At 41.7% G+C, this 16131-nt stretch overlaps 1 protein-coding gene across 1 annotated transcript in view; it reads right to left on the bottom strand.

Moving 5' to 3' along the window:
* Nucleotides 1-15856, bottom strand: part of ATP8B1 (ATPase phospholipid transporting 8B1) — a 42932-nt gene extending 27076 nt beyond the window's left edge. Inside the window, exons 1-10 of the mRNA XM_019531745.1 lie at nt 15667-15856; nt 9097-9194; nt 6725-6838; nt 6045-6143; nt 5871-5932; nt 5374-5446; nt 5217-5287; nt 3023-3105; nt 1373-1531; nt 921-1009 (exon numbers count right to left, since the gene is read on the bottom strand). Coding sequence (XP_019387290.1) covers nt 921-1009; nt 1373-1531; nt 3023-3105; nt 5217-5287; nt 5374-5446; nt 5871-5932; nt 6045-6143; nt 6725-6838; nt 9097-9194; nt 15667-15847 — 1029 coding nt within the window. The 5' untranslated portion in view covers nt 15848-15856. The remainder of the gene's footprint in view (nt 1-920; nt 1010-1372; nt 1532-3022; nt 3106-5216; nt 5288-5373; nt 5447-5870; nt 5933-6044; nt 6144-6724; nt 6839-9096; nt 9195-15666) is intronic.
* Nucleotides 15857-16131: the final 275 nt, after the last annotated feature.

Here is a 16131-nt window from a genome sequence, read left to right as displayed (position 1 = left end):
ACTGGCCATCAACATTTACAAATGGGTCCTGGCACAAAAAGGTTGAGAACCACTGCTCTAAGGCATGCCAATTCCCAGTTTAGAGCTGGAAGGGACCTGTAAGGATCTACATTTTACCAATAAAGTCCCTTAAGCATCTAAAGCTCTGGTTCTGCACATACTCCATCATGGCAGAGCATGGTATTTAGCTCATGTCTAAATCTGACTATAACCCTCACATTAAGTTTCCTCTGCACAAACCCCACCAGAATCCAATCAAGCAGGAACAGTCTATCACATATGCACCTGAAGGATTTAGTTTAGTAAATACAGTGGCCGCTGTCACTTTCTTCAAAACAGTGTAAGGTGTTGTGATTAAAGCACCCAGAAAAGACCTGGCTTAAATGTCTGGCTCACTGCTAAGGGAGTTCCCACTTAAATTTCTCTTGATCTAATCACTGATTTGGGACAAGTGGCTCTCTCCACTCCTCAAGTGGCAGCTACTCCTCTTGGCAGCAAAAGATTCGAAGTTCCTGGGGCAAGATGCAGAAGCAAGACTCTCCAGCCTACTGATAAGGGCACTCACTGGGCAAGGAAGAAACTAGGGTTCTGGTCCCTGCTGCAAAGGGACCAGAGAGCTACAGATGCCCAGAACAGCCTATGGCTTTGTGGTTGAAACATGCTCCGTGATGGAAGAAACAAGCTTTCCATGAGAAACTTCTTTACTTTGTCATTTTTTCTCCTGTAGATAAACCCACATGCAGCCTTCACATAGATTGACTTTTAAGGTTGGTTGCCCAAAGTTAGTTCAGAATTTATGCCATAGCATTTCTGTCTATGGATAATGACTATTCAAACCGGCCATGAGAGGACAATAATCCCAGTCTGAACTTCAAAAATGTGAAACGAACAACCGAGCAAATTTAAATAAAGCCTGTTACCGTGTAAACCATGTAGTTCATAAGGGAATCAATTTTAGTTCTTTTAAATCTGGTCTTTCCACTGTTTTTCATTATTTTTGTGTCTGCTCCTAAAAATAGAGGAAAAAAATTAGAGACACCAAGTGTGGTAATTATTCGCTAGAAAAAAATTACTAGCACAACATCACAGACACGGTTTTGGTCCAGTTCTTGCAGGGTACAAACATGGAGCCCTAGCCTGCAGTGTGCAGAGTGCTGAGCAGTCAGGACTCAGAAGAGGCACACAGCAGTGGGACCTGAAGGCCCAAAACACCTTGTAAAGCCAAATTCTTTAAGGTCCGATCCCTTATGCAGGTGCTGTGCCTGAAGTTACCAGAAGTTCCCTGGGCTGGGTACTAACTAAATGGACCCTTTATCAGCTGACCTTATTGTACACTCAACTCATGTTGTATGTTTATGCATTATATAAATACCTGCAAATATGACCACTCCATGACAGTAGTCCGTATTCCTGATTTTACAGCCACGTAACAAAATTTTATCAGCATCCAATGGATAACTCATGTTTCTCCAGAATAAGGTTCCTGTAAACTTATCTAGTCGATTATTGGGTTCTTCACATTCGATTAAACCTAACAAAACAAATGCACGTGTTTGGACATAGAATAGAAATGTACATGTTACTGGACAGTGTACAAGATTTTAGTTTATTCCTCCTGCAGACATGCTCAAAGTCCATTACAAAAAGTAACCTTTTAAAGTGAGTTTTCTGAATGGAACATTTGTTTGAAAACAAATGCACAGATACTCAGCCCTGTATTGCAGTGTATTTTTAATATGGCAGATTCCTTGATATTTTTATAAATTTAATCCAAAGACTGCAAATGCATAGTAGAGGTATTACTTTTCTACATTAGCTATGCTATGGTAACCCCTCATAAGGGGGCTTTCAGATGATATTTCTGCTGTTTCTCAAGCTTTGACCACAGTATACAAAGTATAGGAATGAAAGTCTCTCCTACTGGATCGTGTATGCTCCACAGGCTGTGTTGCTCAAAACAGTATCAAATGAAGCTTTATTTCTGAGACATAAGTGACATGTACAGGTGTGCATATACCCCCAAGTAAAAATATGCTTCAATTTTATACTTTTTGAAACATTCTGGCTTTTCTTTGGTCTTGCAAACTTCAGGAAAATTGTCTCTAAGACGACATTTGGCAAACGTTTGGCCCAAAAGGTTACAGCAATTTATCTTACTGTCTTTTGTAACCTTAGTTTTGTGAAATTCATTTATTGCTCTTGCATATTCTAGGATTGGCATGACCAGATCTTTTTGCTTTTGTCTCCAAATTATTTCAGATTACAAGGTGTTTATGAACTATTGCACAGAAATCCAGTTTCCACTAATAATTGAACAAAAAGTGGGTGACTGCATACAGACAAAAATCGGCAAGCAATGGGCAAGTGACAGCAAAAAACTTCTATGATAGCAAGCTGTCATGCAGCACTTTTCAAGGAACAGTACCTCTAGTCCTGCTTCATAGACAGGGAAACTGAGGCAGACAGGCTAATTCCATGGGTGGGAACAGAATCTGGGCATTCTAAGTCTTAATCTACTGCTCTCTGCAGTAGACACCGCTGTTTCTTTACTATTCACTTATCTCTATTATAAGCCCGTTCAAGATAGAATGTTTAATTCGAATGCCAAGTATTTGCAAGTCCAAGACTGCTGGAGGAGCTCCGCTAAAAGAATAAATCTTTCTCTCAGGAAGGGAAATAGCATATTTGGAAAATGGAATACTGTATCTTTACACAGCTGGATTATAATGGGGAATATTCAAAAAGGCTTAGAAACTGGGCATATCAATAAATTCTTTCACATCCCCTGCCCAAAAAAGTCACAGTAACAAGTGCTAGATAAGGATCCCTATTTTGGTCCATGAAATGCTCCTGAGCAAAATAGAAAATTATTTCAGGCAAATCCGTTGCTTGTTTTTATATCAATATGTAGCACAAAAATGCATGCAACAGTTCAGCCGGAGCTCAAGGATTTAATATTATTATAAATGGTTTGAGCTATGTTTAAAGAGCAGCAAAGATAGCAAAGGGTGCTCATACAAACCGTCAAATCTTGCCAAGGCACTTTCTTCCTGGAGATATCTGTCTGTTACCTCAAGTGACATTTTGAACTTTAAGTTTGTTTCACTAAAAGAAAAAAAAGTTGTCCATTTTACCAAAGCCTGAGAAATGAAGAAAGTTTTAAGTAATAGGCACAAAATTCACTATGGGAAACTGCATGATCATGTTTCAGGTATTTTGCGCTCGCATTACCAGCCAAACATAGTGATAAAACAGCATATTTGCAAACAAAAAATTATGTTATTAAATTTCCCCACAAACTGGATGGCTAATTCTACAAACACATATACCAAATATATACTTCTGGAATAGTACTAGCATGCAAGTGTGAAAGCTGTGGCAAGATCTTCAATTCAGATTTCTATTTCTCAATAAAATAATTCCAAGGCAGAGCAAGCACATGCCTTGCACAGTTCAAACAAAGAAAAACCAAATAATGCAACAGTCACTCAAGCAATGCAAAGCAGAATATTCCATGTTGTGCCTATGAGATTACACCTCACTACCAGAGTTACAGCACAACTGCAAAAATATTCAAAGGAAAAAATAGTTTATTGTATTCTATTAAAGTCCTTTGTTGCACAAACTAACAGTTGTAAAACCAGTTCTCAATAGCTTGGTTCTTCCCTCATCTTGATAATTTTATGTTGATTCAAAAAAAAAAAAGGCAGGGGATCATATTACACTAGGGGTGGGCAATTATTTTGGGCAGAAGGCTGCTTACTGAGTTTTGGCAAGCCATCGAGGGCTGCATGACAGGCAGCCCAGGGCAGATAAATATTAATTTTCTATATTTTTTAGGGGCCCCACAGACTGGATAGAATGGCCTGGCGGGCTGCGTCTGGCCCCCGGGCCGCATTTTGCCCACCTCTGTATTACAGTAATAAAGCAGAGATTTGGAAGTTTCTGTTTAATTGTAAACTTCCAGATTCCCTGACATCTCCTCTTCCTGTACATTTCATAGGTTCAGCTTGTTCATCATCTTCCACATATTTGTGCTTGTCCACTCAGCTTTTAAATTACACCACTGAAAATAAAAAAGAGAAGCTAATACTGCAATAAAAGGATAAGGCTAATCATGATGATGATTATAGTATGAGAGAAGCTGTTTAGTGCCACTGCTCTCTTAATGCTTGAGGACACTGTTAAAAACTGAAGTATAATCTAAAATTCAGCTACTGACAAAAGCTCTAATGGAGAAAACCAAAACATGCTTTTTGCACTTGCCTACAATTCAAAAGGCACCTGGATTTTGACAATTGCATAGATTTTTAGGGACTCTCAAAGATCACAGCAAGTTGCATGGTGAAATCAAAGCAAAAGATTTGCTTTACAAATCACTAGACATCCACTGTATCGTATTGCAAAGACAACATACTTGCATAAAGGAGCAGACAGCAGGGGATGGTGGCACTTAAGATCAACTCATTCGGAGAGTACTTGACAAATTAGGCTGTAGCCTATGAAAGCTAAACGCTCATGCCTTTCTCAGTGACTTGGATCTCCAAGGCTGCCTATCGGTGTGCTGGTCTGCATGCTAATTAGAACATGTGAGAGCAGACTCAATAAACTGAGTCTGCTCCAACACGTTCCATTTGAATACAAATAACACTGTCACATGTATTAAGCACCCCCAGGTTTCAAGATGACTGTGAGGGCACTTTAACTAAGACTCATTCTATAAAGTTTAGTTAAAGTGCCCCTGCAGCCATTTTGAAATGTGGGGGGCTTAATACATGTGACATTGAGCCATTTTCATTAAAGTGGCTGCCTGGGAACTGCTCTAATTAAAATGCCTCCCCCCCACCCCAGCAGGTGTATATGCAATTCAAAATACCACCCTTCCTTGCCTTCTGCTTAATTTCAGGTTAACATGGCTAACTACCTCTCTCATTTCATAAAAGCTCAGGTACTAAAATCTAGCAGTTGTTACTTGCAAACATAATGTGATCTAAGGTCTTTCTAAACCAACTTCATTTTAGAGTCATCAAATATATTTTTTGTTAAAACAAGTACTACCCATACCGCAGACCAGGCAAATTGTTGGGCGTTAACAGACAGGTCTTTAAACTATGACTCTGAAAATAATAGAACTACTCAAGACAAAGCATAATATGCATTTCTGTGCTTTCCCCATTAAACCAAAAATAGCATCTATGGAAATCAGTACGTCTTACCCATCTAGTTCAGCTGTCTCTACGTAACAAAGGCTGTTCGGTTCTGAGCTGGACAGCAGCAGGATGTCAGCCTAGGCAGAACACCATGATTAATAAATACAGGGCAATCAGCACAATCCAGAACTCCATACACAGAATGAATCTTAAAGGCACTTACAGGGACAAAGGAGTTTTTCTTCAGACGTAAGATATCACCAACGTTAATGTCTTTCCACTTTGCATCTCTGAACCTGCATGCCAAAATAATTTAATGATTACTATTAGTCTTTTAGTACAGTATGTACATAAAACCTGAAATATTCCTCGTTTCCCAATAGACTATTTCGGCGTCAGTAACTAAGCCTTACATCTTGTGAGAATTTTTAGAAGCTGCAATTAGGAAGGGCTTTTTCATTTAAAAAGAAAAAAAAACATCATTCAAATCTCTTCCCCTCTAACCAAAGACTAGTTTTACCATACTATTTTAAGGGTTGTTTTTTTCAAACTTCCAATTGTTTATGGGTAATTCACGTTAACTGCAAACAGGAGTTACACATATAAATATATAAACACTTAAGAACAGAAGCCTAAATCTATAACTTCTAGGATGCAAGAATAATTAGTAAGACTTGAACAAATATTGCTTTCAAAGTTCAAGCAAGAATTGTACAATACCTTCCTTCCTTGATAACATCACATGTCCGGTTATTAACTTCATTATCCATTCTATGGCGAGCCTTAAAGTAGGTGAGTGGGGAGGTGGAGATAAAGTGTTCTCATTACATATATAGATATATCTTACAAAATTAAGAACAAACTTGTTGTCAATATGAAGAAAATGTTTCTTACAACATCATCCACTAGGTCTTTGATTGCAGTTATTCCAAGAACCAGAAGTAAAGGCACTAGTGTTGTATACCATGACAAAGTAGTTATTTGAGGAATTGCCTGCAAAAAAATTGTTGCATTCAAAGTTTATTTTGGACATTAAAATGCAACATTCTTACCCTATCAGTACAGAAATAGTTACAAGCTGGGTCTGTAAATTAGCGTTTTAAAAAAATTAAATGAATAATCAAGGAACGATTTGGTGTGCATCCCCACTAGTGAATAAAGGGGAAAAAAATACCAGTAGTAAGATTAACAGTAATTATTTGTATTACATCAGCACTTAAGAGCCCCAGGAATACAGCAGAAAGCCAATGTGCTAGGTGCTGCACATAAAGCATTGAGATGGTATCTCCCTCAGAGTTCAAAATCCAAGTAATTCCAGTAATTGCAAGTAATTCCAAGCCAGGAACACAAGATATAAATCTAAATACAAACTAAAGTGATTAACAGAACAGTGTACTGTGTCTAATGCACATATTAAAAGGCACTAGATTTTTTTGAGAAATTTACCTGGAGTAGTTTATAAAATCATGTGTAGTTTCATGCTGCAGTGAATCGTGTCAGATATTCAGCTGCACTACTAAACAACTCAAATCATTTTTATAATCCTCTCTACTAAACAATTAACTATGTTTTACCTGTAAAATAAGAAGAACCAGGAAATAGAAGTTGGCTGCCCTTTTAAATTGCTCAAGTAGATTCAAGGGTAAAAAGGTGATTGGATTGTACTTGTAGGTCTTAATTGAATTTCCCTGTAGAAAAGAGAAGTAAAGCATCATTCCAAATAGCGACACATACATTGATAGACACTGCCTCAATCCAACTGGTGTGTCATAAGGCAGTATGCTTGGAATCACCTCTGCTAATGGCTGAGAGAATGACCCGATTATACAGCCAGTTTAAGATGGATCATTGCCTTGATCAAAGTAAAGTGCACAGGCAGTTTAGCTACTAAACTACCAATTTAAACCTAAATTCTAGCAATCCTTTTTAAAGAAAATGAGTGCTGTGCAAATCAAAGACCTAGGAAAGGAATATGCAACCTTTCACCTCTAGGCGACTCCTTCAAATGCAGCCCAGGACAATTCCAGATGAGAAATCACTGCTGCCTGCTGGCTATTTAATGCTTTAATTGCACCCCTGCAAGAAAAGCAGGGAAAAAAACTGGGTAACCAACTATATATAATCATTCCAGAATGATTGGTTTCTGTGGCTAAATACAAATGTTCCAAAAAGGTAAAAGAAGGCCTTGGCAGAAGTACTCTATTGCACTTTATTTAAAAACGCTATACGTTAGAGGGGGAATGAATCAAACAGGCATTTGCTACTCGGTGGGGGAATGCTCGGTGCCTGCCTGAACTGGCCAAGCCCAGCAGGTGGGAGACGCTTTGGCATGCCTCCCAGGAAACTACTAGAGTAGCCCCTCTTCCCAGCCCTTTCCTCCCCGCCCCGCCAGCTGGGGATTGCCAGGATCAGCTGGGGGTGTGGAGGGCCCCCCCTCTCCCAGGGCTAACTGGGGTCTCTGGGTAGAGGGTCAGAACTGTATGGCGGAGGGGGCTCCCCTCTCCCCCAGCCTCTTGACAGCTGCAGTGAGGAGCTGCAGCATGGGGTTGCCCAGCCCGACTTTTCACCGTGCTGGGAACTGGGGCCAGGGGGAGGGGGGCACTGCTGCACAGACCCAGCCAGGCTCCCTCCGCCCCCCCAAAACCCCAGCCAGCAAGCTGTGGAGGGGAAGCCTTGTGACAGAGGGGGTTCCCATGCCCCCCAGCCCCAGTTCCCAGCACGACAAAAAGCCAGTTTAGACAGCCCCGTGCTGCAGCTTCTGGCTGCCGTTGTTAGGAGGCTTGGGCAGACGGGGGCCCTCCCCAAAGCTTGCTGGCTGGGGTCTCAGGAGAGTCCCAGCCAGTTCCACATGGCAGGGGGGGGTCCCTTCCCCTCTGCCCTAGCCTCCTGACAGCGGCAGCCAGGAATTGAAGTATGGGGCTGCCTGGCCCAGCTTTTTACCACACCAGGAACTGGGGTTGGGGAGGAACGGAGCTCCCCAGCACACGGGCCCAGCCCAGCCTCCACTGAGAGCCAAGCTTGCAAGATCGTGGAGGGGGAAGGAGCTGCACGGCAGAGAAGCTCCATTTCCCCACCCAGCTGCATAGGGAGGAGACAGAGTACATTCAGGTGCTCACCCAGGGCAGACAAGCACTGGTTATGACTAGCAAGTCACCCAGTGGGAGGCCCCTAGGATGGCAGCAGAATGTGACCTATACTGAAGTACGATGGATATGGTAAAGATATTCAAAAAGCACTCTAACCTAAAACACTTTAGTCTAATACGACATCCATTGAGGGTTAACTTGGGATCCACCATTTTAAGGTGCATTAAGTGCCATTAACCTCTGTTCCATTATGGCTTTAACATGCTTTCTGCACACGTAATGCACATTAAGTGTAACATCTATACCTAGACTGCATGCACAGCCAGCAAAACAATCTGCATGCTACTGGCAGTCCAGTGGCCAAGTCCACAGTAGGAGCCTATTGCCAGAATACCCTGCTTTCTGTATATGACACTGTCACTGTGCCAGCAGAGAACTTTTAGTGTGGACCCAAAATAAAATAGCAGAACTCTATTTTTGGCAGTAGAGCTCATTCCAGCATCCTTCAAGTGAAATAAAGTGTGCTGGCATAAAAGTTTTCTTCCGGCACAACTGCACCTGCACTAGGAACTATTGCTGAAATAGTTTCATCACTCAGGGATCACTTCATAATACTTCTGACTAATAAAGCTAAGTCAACAGAAGTCTATAACATGGACCTTCATTCATGCAACTGGAAAGATTATACCTGCCCACCTTTACAAAAGAGTTTAAGGTGTATTACATGTACATGGTTTACTTTTTTGGAAACGCCTTATTCTAAATCAACAACTGCTCCTTCTTGTTAAGAAATAGCCATCAGTCATATATAAAGGAAGATTTATATCAAAGGAATCATATATAAAAGGAAGGTAGCTTACTGCATATTTGCTTTTATTACAGCATAGAAATGTTTTTTTCTGAAACTGGGGTTGTTCATGGAAGTTTCGGTCATTTGCCTTAACTTGCCAGCTGCAATCTGAAAAGAGAATACCACAAGTAGTAAAGTGAGCCATAAAGCCTGAGTACTCAAGAAGATGAAGAAAATCTACAGCTTTCAATTTTCAATTTTCAAATGGCGATTTACAGTGAAAACAAACCTGACTTTGTGTGTCTTTTTTGGTTTTCTATGTGACGTTACAAAAGACCTCAGCCTTAGTTGTTCTCAGGTGCTTTTCCTTCTATTTTTTAAAAGCTTCCTGATTATTTGTTAACATTAGCATTTAAAGTCAAATATATTCTGGAATAAAAACCATCTGATAACTAGAATTAGGGACATTTGGTAAGAAAACTGAAAAACTAGAGCCAAAATTTTAGTTCCTCCAAAAATGTTTCCTCTGCTCTTGTCAGCACCCATACTAACAACTAACAAACAGCTAAGCAACCTTGATCCTTCAGTTCTAGGCAAAGGCAGGTCTTGAGACTCCTAAACAGAGCTAAGAGAGCAGCCTGTTCTGACCACCTGTCCACAGTGCAGAAAAGGGCTAGTTCTTGTGTATCTGGAATTGCCAAAAAAGACCAGATTATTTTTACAACAATAAAGCAGTGTCCAAACCAAGAAATGCTCATCTTGCTGTTAACAGACCCTCAGGCCACCGGAAACTAGAAGTCAAAATAAAATAAGGAAAATAAATCAGTTCAGAGATAACTGTGTCCTGGGGTAATATTATTCTTAACCTGGGATTTTGCAAGCAAGCTGTGGCTGGGGAGGAAGGGCTAGTGCCCTGTGATATGCCTGGGGGGAGACATAACCCAACAGCTTAAACTTTTGTTTCAGGAAGGTAATTTAATAACGACCAAAGTACCTCCGACGGACATTCGTTGGTCTTCTAATTTGTCCATTCCACACTTCCTATGTGGAACAGAGAAATTATGTTGCCCCTTTCCTTTGCTCATTCGCCTCTGCCTGTCCCCACCACTCCTTTCCCCAGGCTTTTTCCTTGCTCATCTTGTATATCCTAGCCCCTCTCTTCCTTGTTTTATCTATTCACTGCCAGCCTTTCTACCTCCCCAATCTACCAGTTTCTGCTTCTGCCCTCAGGCACACATTGTTGTTAACCCTACTTGCCTTGCTCCCACACCTAAAAAAAAAAAAAAAAATCCATTGAATCAGACCCTGCCCCTTCTAGAGAAAAAAAAAAAAACCTCCTGATAAACTGGTCCAGCAGGTTTTCAAACATGTTTTGTCTACTCAGTTCACATGAGACAAAGGCCCCTCACCTACAACAGCAGATGATCTCCCCCCTTCCTTCCCCCAAATCACTTATCTGGCTGATCCAAAAGATAAGGAATCTATTTTTTTTGAAAAAACAAAACATTTTCCCAGTTAATACAGAAAAGACTGAGGGTGACAGCAGGATTTGAAACTTAAGCAGTATTGGACAGCTTGATTGGTTTAATAAAAGGATTAGGTGAAATGGCTGGTTGCAAAAGCAGGGGAGAATGGACCTGGGGACTCAGTAAGATCCTTCCAGTTTTATGTTTCTGTAGAAAACTAGTTTTGCTGTCTTTTTCCCACCCTCCCCCATTGGCTGCCATCAATCATAACAGTACTGGCAGGCAATAGTAGCAGTTATGAATGTACGCCTACCATGCATTTCTCCCATGCAAGCTGTTTTATTAGAGACCAAAAGCCAAATTCTGCTCCCTCACATCTGCTTAGTGGCAATTAGAGGTCTACTGCAGAAGTACAGAAGACCAATAAGAATGTAGCCCTGAAAAAGCAACTGATCAGGTGTTGCCCAAAAGCTGACAACACAGCCCAAGCAAAGTCTCAAATCCAGTCGTATCTGGCCAATGCAAGAAGCATCTCCCCTATCCTGCTTGACATACAGGTATTCTCAGGTAATTTCCAGTGATTAAGTAGTTTGTGTTTCCAACACTTATTTGTATTCTAAATGAATGCTCAAAGTGCATCAGCATAGAAGTCTTCCATCCCTTTAGCATAACCCCTGCGCTGCCCGTTCTGAAGAAAAATGCTGCTTTGCATAGACAGTCCAGAGGAGCATTTTGCCCATTATACAAGTTATTTTTTGTTTAACTGCAAAGAATATTAAAACACTTTGTGGGTGCTCCCTTGTGAGGGCCTAGATGGAAACCTTGATGTCAAATTAAAATGTAAAATAAATAAAAGTTGCTTAAGTGCTGTTTGAACTCTATTTTAACAAACTGGACAAGCGATCAACCACATCAAGTCAAAGAAAGCACCAGTGAACACGGTCACTAGGCTCATGCAAAACTGCTAGTATTTGCTTTGGATTTGGCCAATTTAGGGGACAGGAATTTGATTTGATGATTCGAATCACTGTCCCGAATTGATTTGGCCAAATCTGATTTGGAGATTTGCCCATTGCCAAATCGGCCGAATCTCTGAATCAAACAGGCCCCATCCCCTGCCTTCTCTGCCAGCTGTATCAATGGCTCCCACACCTGCCCCAGCATCCCAGATCTTTAAAAAAAAAAAAAAAGCCCCACACTCACCAGATTCTGCCAGGTGGGGAGGCAATCCCTGCTGCACCCCACTGCCCTGCGCAGCATGGGAAGCTCTGCCGCAAGCCCCCACAAGCCCTAATGGATGCTGCAGCAGCTGGTAAGCGAGGCTTTTTTTCTTTTCTTTTTTTTTTAAATGCCAGGACACTGGGGCTGGGCAGGACAGCCATTGATGGGACTGGAAGAGTGGGTGGAGGATGGGGGCTCGTGACAGATGCCCCCTATACAGCATGGCACAGCAGGAATCACCTCCCCCCCCCCAAAAATAAAAATAAATCTGGCAGTGGCTGGTGAGTACAGGGCTTTTTTCTTTTTTTTTTTTTAACTTTTAAAGAGCCAGGAGCTGGGACTGGGGGGTGCAGCCATGGGGTGAGGGGCTGGGAGAGTGGGCAGGGGCTGGGGGAACAGGAGAGGGATGGGGCCTGGCAGGGGACCCCCCCATGGTCCCCCTCACCCTCTACTTACTGGCACAGAGTCGGGTTCCAGCTCCCTGAGGTGGCAAGTGGGGACTGCCTGAATCTCTCAAGCTCTCCAAATCGATTAAGACCTTTTTACTGGTCTCCTGATTTGATTCAGAGATTCGGTTGCCGAATTGGGCCAAATCTCCTCTGAATCGAATCAGCACCCGAAGCTTCACACAGCCCTGACGGTCACATGTTTAAAGTGCCGTATACTTTGTCAAGGTAATCAAGTCTTCTTGCACTGACATGACAAAAGGAAATAAAAGACTCTTTACAAACTCATAACTTAACATTAGCAGACTAGTTTAGCTGTCCTTAATGGTAGTCTTCCAGCATCAGTCCAGGCTATGGAGGACAGGTAGGATTATGACTAGGGACCTCCTGAATTCATGATGCCTGCAAAATCTGTGGAATCTGCAGGGAGGGGGAATTTACCAAATGTTGTGGCAGCTCACCAGGGTGGGAAGGGGGACTGCCCACTCAAAGGGCTGCCAGCAAGGTGATTGCTGCCCCCATCCATCACAACTGATTGGATGTAAGGGCTCCCTATCATGTGGCCCTGCCCCTCTCCAGGTAGCTATGAGGACCAGGTCTACATGATGGACAGTCCTCACAGCCAATCAGCAGTGTCAGGGCTACATGACAGGAAGCCCTTGCAGCAAATCAGCAGCAAGGGACAAGGCCACAGAGCCCCTCAGCCAAAGGCTGGGGGAGGGGGGTGCCCACCATGCTCCACTCACAAAATGGCTGCCCAGGCCTGTTCTGTCAGTAAGCAGGGGGGCAGCACCTGCAAATTAGCTAATTATGACTTAAAATGTTAAGCCTCCCTAATTTAGATTTCATTATTTATTCTGTTCTTTAAACATTTGGAAGACAAGCTCATTATCTGAAAATCTGAAGAGAAAAAACATCTCTTTACAGGAAAAAAAAAGGTAACAAGAACTGCACCACCTAAAAACAGGTGACTGAGCAAAAACCAAGCATGCTAGGTTCCATAAGATTTAGCAAATGAAGAAGGGAGACAGAATCTTATTAGCCAAAGCAAAGATAATAAAGGAGGTCAGAGACTTGGACAATAAAATAAAATTGCTAGCTTGTGGTTGCAGATATCACATTCCCATATAAACTTACACGCTTAGTATTTTTGGATCTGTAACCAAACAAGCATGATCACCGGGGCTAGGAACAGAAGTTACACATAAACCAGTTAAGTGATCAGAAACCAGTTTAAACCTTCAACAGAACAGACATTCAATACACTTAAACTGCTTTCAAAATGGCCACAACTGATTTAATATAAACCTGGCTGAATGTAGTATCAGACTTACCTGATTTAGGTCAAACCAGTTTATGGAACTTCTGTCCCAGACCCCTTCCTGGTTCAAGTTAACTCACAGTCCCCCAGCATCCCAGGATGCTTTGCAGCTCTGGGCTGCGCTGTGCTATCTGCTCCAGAGAGCAGGATTGGCTCTGCCCTACTGGTCCTTAGCTGGAGCACTATCACTGCTCCGCCTGGCTGAGAAAGGGGTGGGGTGGGAAACCCAGTTCCAGACCGCAGCCAGGTCTGCCTGCTGAGCATGGAGCAGCCCCTGCCAGGCTTTTCCCCACTTCCCACTTCACGCAGAGGGGGGTAGGAGTGTGGCCAGACACCGGCCCCAAGCCAGCATGTTGAAGCAGATGGAAGAGAGAAGAGTTTACACTGTCCCCCCTGCTTCAGACAACTGGCCCAGGGCTGGCATCTGGCCACAACTCCGTCCCCTCTGCTCAGGTAGGGAAAAGCCTGGTATGGGCTGCTTCCTGCCTGCCCCCATGGAGACACCCTGGCCAGGATCTCTGCAGGCCATGGTGGGGGTTTAAACCCCGCTCCCCAATCATATTCAGCAGACCTGCCAGGGCCTGGCCACGCACCCCTGTCTCCACCCCTCTGCTTGTGCAGGTAGCAGGAAAAGCCTGGAGGGCTTCTCTCGCAGCTTCCCTCCAGCCTTCCAGCCACTGGTGAAGGGAAGGGAAGGCATGCTGTAACGCCCCACAACTTCTAGCCTGATCCACTGCAGGCACGTGGCAGCATTTCCAGAATATCCGTTCACTTGCTTCTCGGTTCAAGCTACACACCTTAGACTAACTTGCAAAGATTGAATCAATTCAGCCTCAGGCTTTTTGACTGCCTGTACTTAGCCCAAGAGAGCTGTGAACTCCCATTTTTTCTGAAAAGTGTTAGCTTTGAAGCTCAATGAGTAAGTGCTAGAGTTAGATGCCAAAACAAGTGACCATAAAATTGCAGACTGAAACTAAATAAAAATCCACAAAGTCCCGTTTCTGATGCTGCTAGTAATATATATTTGCTAGTAATACATATTGTCCTTTCACCCTGAGGATATGCAGCTAGAACATATATTCTAATTGCACAGAAGAGACAGTCTTAAGTTACTTGGTCTTAAAAATCCTAAAAAACATAAAACCTACAAAGTGGGCTTCTACCTCAGGATTGACTACACCATTTTAAAATACTTTTGAAAACTTTTAAAAAAATATAATTTTTAATGACAATAATAAATGATTTAATACCATAACTAAAAATGATTCTGGCTTTCAAAAAAAAATCATGTGTTTCTCTAATTTATAGAACCTGACAGCAGAACAGCAATAGACCTGACGCTAATCTATCACACAATGAAATCTTTCTGAAGTAACACACAAAAAAGCTAGCATATTCATCATTGTTTCAGTTTATTCCCCAGATTCACTGACACTACAGTACTAGTAAGAAACAGAATATCCACAGTTTTGTATCATTCTTTCAATACTCCAGGCAATTGTTCAATAAAATTTTTGGGACACTACCAAAATGTGCGTCCAACACTTTCCAAAGGAAAGCAGCAGCCCATGACTTCAGAAGAACAAAAAGGTTTCAATACCACTGTAAGACAGTTGTAGAAGTAATCACTCCCAAAAAAAAATCAATATAAAAACAGAACTGCAATACAAGATAGTCTTACTTGAGGTCCTAATTGTAAAATACTCAAGTGCCAGATACAAATGCCTTTGGCATATTTCTTAATTACTGAGCTCAGTTAGGACCAAACTCAAATTTTATGACTTCAGATCATGGCAGACAGGTAGACTGAATATCCACAGCCAGCCAGCCTTAAAGACCTAGTAACGATCAATTCAGGATCTGCAGGGGCTACATACCTTTGGGATTTGTTTTTATAATGGCTAGATCATGGTGTACAGTCAGTTGAATTTACTGAACCACAAGGATCAAATAGTAAGATTAATTTTTGTTTGTAGACAAGAGTGAATCAAATTTCTAGTGAATATTAGTCACTCTAAAATTATTGTACATTAATCTACATATGCTTATTTGAGAAAGCATAAATAATATTTAAATTCTTCAAAAATCTACTGAACAAATGAGACACATAGAACATTTTACCTAGCTAGTAACTATAAATGAAAATAAAGGTTCAGAGTATTAGTCAACTTTTATCACAGTATTACCTTTCTTAAATGGTTCTCTGCTCTCCTCTGCTTCTCTGTTGATTCGGTTTTGCTCTGGTTCAATTGCAGGTTGCTGACTATCCAATTCATCCTCTGTTTCATCATCACTGTAGGGCATTACCTCATCATTTGGTTGAGAGTCCTCATCAAAGGTGGCCTCCGAATCCCTTTCAGAATTCATTCTGCCAGCAGTCTGCAAACAAGTAAAAGGAGTTGAAGTGATATAAAAAGATAGATAAGAATGTTTTTCTTAGCTCTGCCTGTAAACCTTTGCCAGCCAAACCATATTAAGAAGCTAGGTATGCTAGAACTGTATAAACAGAATTCGGACTCCATTTTTAAACATGGTTCAAGGTAAAAGGATAGGGTGCTTAACCTAAGATTTATTATTACATCTATGTTTTTTCGACATTTGAACAGAGTACTACGATGATGACTCATGATGATACTAATGATGACATAAGA

This window comes from Crocodylus porosus, unplaced genomic scaffold, assembly GCF_001723895.1.
Source record: "Crocodylus porosus isolate Cpor-Errol unplaced genomic scaffold, CroPor_comp1, whole genome shotgun sequence".
Lineage (NCBI taxonomy): Eukaryota > Metazoa > Chordata > Crocodylia > Crocodylidae > Crocodylus > Crocodylus porosus.
The sequence above is the reverse complement of the archived record's forward strand: the minus strand, read 5'-3'. Positions and strand labels throughout refer to the sequence as shown.